The sequence below is a fragment of the Chrysochloris asiatica genome, unplaced genomic scaffold, assembly GCF_000296735.1.
Source record: "Chrysochloris asiatica unplaced genomic scaffold, ChrAsi1.0 scaffold00071, whole genome shotgun sequence".
NCBI lineage: Eukaryota > Metazoa > Chordata > Mammalia > Afrosoricida > Chrysochloridae > Chrysochloris > Chrysochloris asiatica.
In genome coordinates this window covers 12,643,144-12,652,546 of record NW_006408589.1, presented here as the reverse complement: position 1 = coordinate 12,652,546, position 9,403 = coordinate 12,643,144, and the positions used below count along the sequence as shown (strand labels likewise).

Here is a 9,403-nt window from a genome sequence, read left to right as displayed (position 1 = left end):
GTGGGAAGGTCAGGTAGCTTGCAAGATAAAATAGACTATCTTAAATGGAGAGAATAGTTCATGGAACCACAACAGTGGGGTTGGGGTGGGGGTTTAGTTCAGGTGTTGGAAAGGGTAATACAAGAAGGGGGAAGAGATGGAAGATCAAGATAGATAGGGGAACACTGAGACAGGTTTGCATGGCCTAAGTGGGACAGAGGTAAATAGTGATGCATGCTCAACCTTGGAACAACAGGGCTCTGGGATACAGGGATCTAGGCATAGCTTGAAGAGGGGAAATAATACTAAAATGCTTGACTGTCTTATGAATGAATATTGGCTTCCCTTGCTTACTATTGTAAAATAGACACTTGAGTGGGATAGAAAGGAATGTTGGGAAACATGATTACAGAAAACTTGTAAGCCTGTCTTCAGCCAATAACTGATTGGAATTCTTAAAAGGAGTTCTAGAACTTGCCCAGTGAAATAGACCTCTTGCAAAGCCACTGAAGAGTATAGGACCTTAGGTGGAATCCTGAGCCCCATCCAGAAGCTTCAGAGGTGGTACATCCCCACTAGTAAGGACAAGCAGACCAGCCTGGAACTGCTAGAGTGACAGAAGATACATCTTCAAAGAAGGATCATCAGGAAAAACCCAAAACAAAAATGTCAGCATGATTGGCTACTACAAGAATAAGCAAGCTGTTCACCAGGAAGTCATCAAGTTCCTTCAGGACAAACTGCCCTCTAAGACTGAAACTCAAAGGGAACACACAAACAGGCATGTAAGCTTGCTAGCGACCACATTGGTCTACTGGTAAGTGGAAGAGGGGGAAAGGCAGCAAAGGAGAAATGGGCTGAGTTCAACCACAGTCCATTGTCTCCCGTTGACCTGGAGATGAGAAAGAGAAGAGTAAGAGCTGGTTGGTCCAAAGTGTGGTGAGACCTGGGGACACTTTAGCCCATGAACAAGGACATAGAGGGCTAGTGCTGAGAGTGAAGTATCCAGCTGATATGAAGTGAGGGGAGTTGCACAAGAACACTCAAACTTGCAGACAGTACCCATTTGACCTAGCCTCAATTAGCTTGATAATCAGAACTCAACTAGAGGAATATTACCCAAAAAAAAAGATTTTTTTTTTTTAATAAAGGAAACAAGGGTAGTAAATTGCTACAATTTGATGAACCTGACCTATACTCATGATGATAGTAACTCTAAATACCAACAGAGAGGAAAGGAGTCTTCACATCAAGTATCAATGTTATCCCCTCTGTACACAGGGTAGATAGGTATGGGCAACTTAGACATTGGCTACCTAAAATTATGGGGTGATAAAGGTATGAAGTGACTGGCTTACAAGGTTTCAAGAGGGAGTTCAGTTTAAGAGTATGGGGGGGAAAGAAAGAGTCCCCAACTGAACAGTTTTCATCCTGTCAGATGGATCTGGTGAAAAGAGATGGGGATAAGATTTGTATGATTCAGTATTGAACAATTGTTATCATGACTAATTGCAACTGTCACAATTGTAAAGATAGAGGTTTTGTAACAAAACTAGGGGAGTGGCTAATCTTACAGTCCAGAAACAGAGGACCGTAGGACCATCAAGGGAGAAGAGCACAAGCAGAATGTGGGACCTTATCCAGAGAAGCAGTGGAGGCAGAGATGGGGACATGGAGAGGGGGAGCAGCTTAGGACTCTAGATTCATGGGAAGAGAGAGGGTCTAAGAGCTGATGGCCAGGAGGCAGACTTGCAGAATGTGCCCTTTGGAGGTGGTGTTGTTGTTAGGTGCCATGGAGTTGGCACCGACTCATAGTGACCTTATGCACAGTAGAACGAAACAATGTCCGATCCTGGGCCAACCTCACTAATGTTGCCACACTTGAGTCCATCGATGCTGCCACTTGGCCAATCCATCTCATTGGGAATCTTCCTCTTTTTCTCTGACCCTCCACCTTACCAAACACGATATACTTCTCCAGCGACTGTTCACTCCTGACAATATGCCCAAAATATGAGAGACGAAGTTTGGCCATCTTGGCCTCTAAGGAGCACTCTGGCTACACTTCTTCCAAAACAGATCTATTGGTTATTTTGGCAGCCCATGGCACTTTTAGTATTCTCCTCCAACACCATAACTCAAAGGCATCAATTCTTCTACGGTCTTCCTTATTCACTGTCCAGCTTTCTCATGCATATGAGGTTATTGAAAATACCATGGCTTGGGTCAGGCACACCTTAGTCCTTAAGCTGACATCTTTGCTCTTCAACACTTTAAAAAGGTCTTGTGCAGCAGATTTGCCTAATGCAATATGTCGTTTGATTTCCTGACTGCTGCTTCCGTGAGTGTTGATAGTTGATCCAAGAAGAATGAAGTCCTTGACAACTTCAGTCTTTTGTCCATTGATAAAAATGTTGTTTATTGGTCCAGTGGTGAGGATTTTTGTTTTCTTTACATTGAGATGCAATCCATACCGAAGGCTGTGCTCTTTGGAGGTATAAATTATTATATATGCCTGAGTGTTTATAAAAGAGAGAGAGAGAGAGAGAGAGAGAGAGAGAGAGAGAGAGAGAAAGCTAAAGTGAATGGAGATAAATACTGTAAACTGATGGTATGTGGTGGAGATTATAATCATTGTAATGATACAAGGTGTATGATTTGTTGAATGTAAAACCGATGATCTGCCCTGTAAACGTTCACTCAATCCACAATAAAAACCTTTAAAAAAACAAAACAAACAAAAGTCATTGTCTGCTTTCCACCACATGAATGACACTCTATAAATCATTGTTTAATGACCAATAATAAATGAATAGGAGCCAACTGAGTAACAGGGATCAGAGGCAGAAATCTACACATGTGAATCAGGCACTTGTAGGAAGGTGGAACCATAAGCAGTTATGAGAATTGATGGTTTAACGTCTGGGTGCCCAAGCCAAAGGCATTTCCCCACATTCTTATAAAATAGGAAACTCACAGTCCTTGGTTCTACTACAGGTGTGAAGTTCCCTCCCTAACTCAGAGGAAGCTGGGACAAAGGTATTTTCTCCATTAAAGCAAGAATTAAAGAATCCCCTGCATTTTGATTACTTATGCACTCATTAGAACAGGCCCCTAAGATCTGGCGGAGGTGTAGTCTTTTTTGTGCTGTGTGGTTCGAAAACAAAGTTTGTCCATTTATTTGTTTGTTTGTAAATAATACTAACTCATTAGAGATATAGTAGAAAGTCCAGAGAATTATTATAAAGAAAATGAAGAGCTCACATTAATCTATTATCCAGAAATAACCATTTTCAACATTCTTAGTGATTTCCTTTCAGTTTCTCTCCTTGTCCCTCTATGGACACATTGCAAAGACATCCTAGCTGTTGTATGAAACCTACCAGTAGAAGCCTGCAGGCAGGTTTGGTGCTGTCCATGTCTGTGCTGGTGACCATGGTGTCATCAGATCCAAGCAGCTTTTACCATGAGGCCTACTGACCCTGCTCTGCTTCTGCCCACAGATGGCCTGGTGGATTGCCTGGACCCCGATTGCTGCCTGCAGTCAGCCTGTCAGAATAGCTTGCTCTGCCGGGGTTCCCGAGACCCCCTAGACATTATCCAGCAGGGCCAGACAGACTTGCCTGTGGTGAAGTCCTTCTACGACCGCATCAAGCTTTTAGCAGGAAAGGACAGCACCCATATCATCCCTGGAGACAACCCTTTCAACAGCAGGTAAGCAGCCGCCTATCTTCAGGCCCTGAGACAATCTAGGTCCTTTCTTATCAGGGCAAGAAGAACTGCTCCTAATGTTCCCCCATGTATACTATCACATAATTCACAATAAATCATTTAAGAAAAAAAAAAAAAAAAGAAGAGCTGCTCCTGGTTTTCCAGGGATCCAGTTGGCCTGGAAACTTTCCTCTAGTGAAAAGCCCCGGCCACGGCTCACTTGAAGCCCGTTCCACAATTGGATTGGGTCACAGAGCAGAATTCTGGTCTCTGAGGCTCTGGCCACCTTCAACCTAGAACCTGCTGAGCTACCTGTTGATTTCTTGATTTTCAGATGATTTTTATAAAGTATTATTTTATGTAACATTGTTGTTGTTGTATTTAAATCCCCTTTGATATTACCTCTGATAGTGGCTTGTGTTTGATAGCTGATGAAACCCTTCGTTCAAAATACTGTTTTTGAATGCTATTATTAACTTGATATCATTCATGGCATTTTAGAGTCATGAGGGTGCTAATTGCCAGGATTTTTCTGAGCATCTAGAATGAGCCACCCACCAGCCATATGTCACTTGATCAAACTGTGATGGCTTGTGTGTTGCTGTGATGCTGGAAGCTATGCCACTAGGATTTCATAAACCAGCAGGGTCACCTATGGTGGGCAGATCTCAGTGGAGCTGCCACACTAAAAGAGACTAAGAATAAAAGACTGGAAATCTAATTCTAGAAATCAGTCAGTGGAAACCCTATGGATCACAACAAAATAGTGTCCAAAATACTGTTTAAAAAGTGAGCCACCAAGCTTGGAAAGCACTCAAAAAACTAGGAACTTGAGTAGAGTGATCCTGGCCCCTTGCTTCCTCTGACAGTCTCCATCACATTATATTTCTCTTAGCTTCCTTTACCTTACTCAGGTAGACCCAGCGGCAAACCAGAAAGAACACCGCTTGACTTGTAGAAGGATCTTCACATGGCATTTGTCTTTCCTTGTGTATGTCTGTATCATTTTATAAGGGATAGGTTTTAGGACCCAACATACTCCTGTATGACCTCATTAGCATAAAAGAGAACCATAATTACAAACATGGTCAAGGGTTAAGTCTTCAACAAAATTTTTGGGGTGACACATTCAATCCGTCACAGTTTGCTTCTATGGTTAATATGTCCTTCAAAGGCCGATGGTCTATTTCAGTCAGTTTCCTGATTAGCATTTCATTTCTACCCCAAACCCAGTAGTCTCCTGATGTTCTCCATTCCAGTGCTCTTTCTTCTCCTGTACCTTACAACTTAATCTCATCCTCTTCACTGGTAGCTAGGTAGGTATATTGAGTTACAGCCAAGATGTAGGAGATCAGACAGGAACAGGAACCCCAGACTATTTGGTGATCTAAACCAGCCCCCAAATCCCAGGATGGTGCAATTGATTAGGTGTTTGTCTACTAACCAAAAGGTTGGCAGTTAGAACCCACCTAGAGACACCCCGGAAGAATGGCCTTGAAATCTGCCTCAAAAAGGTCAAAAACCCTATGGAGCATGATTCCACTCTGACACACACAAAGCTGCCGTGAGTCATAAATGATTTGACAGCAGCTGGTTCATACCAACTCCAGAGTGAAAGAAACGTCCTTTAGAGAAATCTGTTTCTGAAGGTTTGAACGTAGCAATAAGTAACACCACCCAAATGAGCCTACGCTTCCCCACGTCTCGGCATAATTCAGAAGCTCAAAGTGTTACTCCATGACACAGGTTAAAGTTCAGCAAGTATGTGAATTTCAGTGCATTCTCGTCTGGCAAATAATAAAGGACAAAGCTAGGAGTAGAAGAGAACTTAATTCAAGACTTCTAAGTAGGCGTTTCCCGTAGATAATGGCACACAAAAATAACTAAAATGTCTTGACTACACCACTATAATTTATAGTGCAGATCTCACTATCTAGATAATGTGATAATTGTTACACATCAATAATCATAAATAGAAATGAATGGATAGCATGTCGTAGCTGAGTCTTTTCTGCAAATCGACTGCCTGGAAATGATAGGAAGCCAGCAGCAATGAAGAATTGGAAAAATATAGGGTAGAAATCACAGGCAACCCAGCCCATTTTATTCCTATGGCATTTTGAAAAGTCGTATGCTACAGGAATGATTTAAAAGAAATAAGAGTTGTGTAGGCAACAGGGAAGAAAAGAATGCCGAATGTATTCTCAATCTTGTTTTCTCATCATAAGCGCTAGGGACCTTGTGGTCATCAACATACATCATTGATTTTAAAATAGTGTCTGGAAAGGGTTTAAAGAAATCTTGGTCTGAGGATGAAGAAAACCGACTTGAACAAAAGGATTCTTTTCATAAATTAGTTTTCAACTTTCAAAACACTCTAGCATTGTGGTTGGAACTAGCTAAAAATGGGATTCATTTGTTAAGCAGCCAGTAGCAGACAATTAGAGCTGTCCGCGGAACAGTCTAAATGCTCCAGAGATCGTCAAAGGGCTGGAGTTGAGCAGTTGGGGGTATTGCTAATAAAAAGGAAGATTCTTGGAGACAGCATCCCTCCAGTTTTCAGAGCATCAGGGAATGCAGAAGGAAGAACATTCCAGAAATTGAGCTGACTTTGACAAGATCCTGGCAAAGAATAGGTCAGCTTGATTACCTAGTCCAGAAATTGGGAGTGCAGCCAGAAACCTCAGAGCCTGACAACCTCGCTGCTTTTGCCAAATTGCCCAGTGCCTAGGCAGGCCAACTAGACGGCAGCTGCAAACCTGTCTGGTGGACTGGGCGCGATGCAAAAATGGAACCTCTCATTAGCCATTTCTCCATGAAGTCAAGAGAATTGAGGTGAATGGAGACGTGTGTGTTCTACCTTCATGAACTCTGAGCATTGTGGCATCTCCATTGCTTTGTGGGATTGCCCAGAGGTGGTGGGTGGCTTAGAGGAGAGACTGACATTCATGAGAATTCCACTTACTGTTATCTGGAGACAGGGGATCTCTCCCTATTACTAAAGTAAAGTTGGATGTGATCTCAAAACCCCCCCTTCTACTCAAGATAGCAGGAATTTGATAGAAGAGAAATACATATGTAGCCACATGAATTTTAGAACCATGGTATTTCTATCAGAAAAAAAGTGGGTCTTGTGTATTACAAGAAATTTTCCTCTTGTTAGTTATCATTGAGTCAGCTCCAGCTCATGTATATGTATGTTATACATAATATGTATAACAGAACAAAACATTGCTCAGTCTATGCCGTATTCATTTTGCTCTCAGAGAACAGCAAAACACAATGTGTGTCTATGTCCCACTTCTGTGTGTTCCCCTCCATTCCCTTCCACATCACAGCCTCAAGGAGAAGAGTAACGCTGCCTTCCTCCAAAGCTAAAAAAGGAAATGTGTAGCCAGATGGGGAAGCTCTCACCCGAGTATAATATTCCCTGTGCCAGGCTGAGGCATAAATGTGAGTGATGAGGGTCAGCCTGAAGCTCAGGCCAAGCAAAAGTCAAACAATGCCAAGCAATAGAGCAAAGCCAAGGCTAGAGGCCAGGTGCACAGAAGACCTCCTGGCCTACACAGGTGATGGAAAACGCTGCCCATGGATTCCATCCTAAAATGTCAACAGTTCTGCTCCTCAGGAAAAGCAAACCTTGAGACATTCCTCTTGCCCACATCTCTCTGTGAAGTGTGATCACATAATGCTGAGAGTCTTCTCCTTGCCTTTGCATTGTTAGTTGCAGTAGGGTCAACTGACTCACAGTGACCCCATGTGTTACAGAACAGAGCTGCTCCACAGGGTTCTTTGGGCCCTAATTCTAATAGAAACATCACCAGGTCTTCAGGCCCTTTTTTCCATGACACGGTTGAGTGGATTTTGGTTAGCAGTCAAACACAAATCAATTGCACTGCCCAGGGACCCTTCTCCTTTCTTTATGGGTTCTGATGAGGGCAGGAAAGCAGTGGCAACGTGAGATAACTTAACAACCACTGCTCCCTTGTCTACTGTTCTCTGCATGGCTCCAAGTCTCCTTGTGTTTCTTTCTCTCTCAGCTTGGTTTCTCTCATCCGAGGCCAAGTAGTAACTACAGATGGGACTCCCTTGGTTGGTGTGAACGTGTCTTTTGTCAAGTACCCAAAATACGGCTACACTATCACCCGCCAGGATGGCACGTAAGTATACCGTGAAGCTTGTACTCACCCAGAACTGAGTGTGCATGCCGAGAAACAAGTTGCTGGTGGCTTAGAACCACTTGACTCCCCCTTGTGGACTGGAATGCTCACCAGGCCAGACCTCTAGTCAAGACCCACATACACACATACATATACACACACCAAGATATGTCTCGCTTTTTGTAGTATCAAAACGAGAAAATAAATAGAAAAGTCAATTTATCAACAGCTGTCAACTGCCTTCACCCTGCTTTTTCATGACAGGTAAATGCTTTTCTGTTGCAGGTATTGGGGGTCAGGGTGGATTCCCCAAAGGGAAGATAGCTCTTGGGAGCCCACCCAACCCTGTTTTAAATTAATGGCATTAAAGGGTTACAGAAATCCACATGAGGAAGTGTCCTGGGGTAAACCCCTTGGGCTTTCATCTGTGGCTTTAGGAATTGTGTTGTTTTGTTTCTGTTTTGAGGGGGTGGGATGTAATCAGAAGAGTCTAATTAAATACATTTAGCAGACACCCCACTGTGTGAAGGAGACAACGTTTCCCTATTATCTTCTGATTGGAAACATGCACTCCTTCAGCCCCCACCAAGATAAAAGTGCCGCCATTTCCTTAATCCATTGGGCACGGAGTTGAAATGTAAAAAAAAAATTTTTTTAAATAGTGTTATAAAGAAGAAGGAAAGAAATCTATGAAAAAGGTGAAAATATCAATTTGGACTAAATATATATATATATATATATGATTACATTCTATTCTGAATGAAAGAAGGGATTGTTGCTGTAAATCAGATGCAACACTTTTTCTATAAAGCTGGCAACTGGAAATTCATGGTCATATAATGTAAGGACTGTAATTCTTGTCTTCTACTGGTGAAGCATCTAGCCTTACTTTCTAATATCTTCAAAATTACCAACCCACAGTAGCCCTGTCCTCAGATTCCTACCTCTGAAATCAAAGAAGGCTCTTAATATTTCATATCAACCCCTAAACAGCTAATATATTTCTGATGTCTTAGTCATACGCTTCTGTTGTTGTTGTTAAATGTTGTTGAGTTGGTTCCAACCCATAGTGACCCTGTATAGGGTTTCTGAGGAGCAGCTGGTGAGCTTGAACTGCCGACCTTCCCATTCAAACCAACTTTGGAGTCCAGCGTGTTAACCCACAGAGCCACACCACAGGGCCACACCTTGTTGTTGTTGTTGTTAGGTGCCATCGAGTCGGTACCAACTCATAGCGACCCTGTGCCCAGCAGAAATGAAATGCTGCCCAATCCTGGGCCAACCTCAGTACTGTTGCTACGGTTGAGTCCATCGATGCTGTCACTTGGCCAGTCCATCTCTTTGGGGGTCTTCCTCTTTTTCTCTGACCCTACACCTTACCAAATATGATATCCTTCTCCAGCGACTGGTCCCTCCTGACAATATGTCCGAAATATGAGAGACAAAGTTTGGCCATTTGGGCCTCCAAGGAGCACTCTGGCTGCACTTCTTCCAAAATGGATCTATTGGTTCTTTTGGCAGCCCATGGCACTTTCAATATTCTCCTCCAACAC

The 9,403-nt window shown here is 42.8% G+C and overlaps 1 protein-coding gene across 4 annotated transcripts in view; it reads left to right on the top strand.

Moving 5' to 3' along the window:
- The window catches only part of TENM2 (teneurin transmembrane protein 2), a 1,406,199-nt gene that overhangs the window by 1,296,438 nt on the left and 100,358 nt on the right, over positions 1 to 9,403 (top strand). For all 4 annotated transcript variants that reach the window (XM_006864840.1, XM_006864839.1, XM_006864842.1 and 1 more), the window contains 2 exons: positions 3,483 to 3,693; positions 7,731 to 7,850. In XM_006864840.1, the coding sequence (XP_006864902.1) occupies positions 3,483 to 3,693; positions 7,731 to 7,850 (331 nt within the window). The remainder of the gene's footprint in view (positions 1 to 3,482; positions 3,694 to 7,730; positions 7,851 to 9,403) is intronic.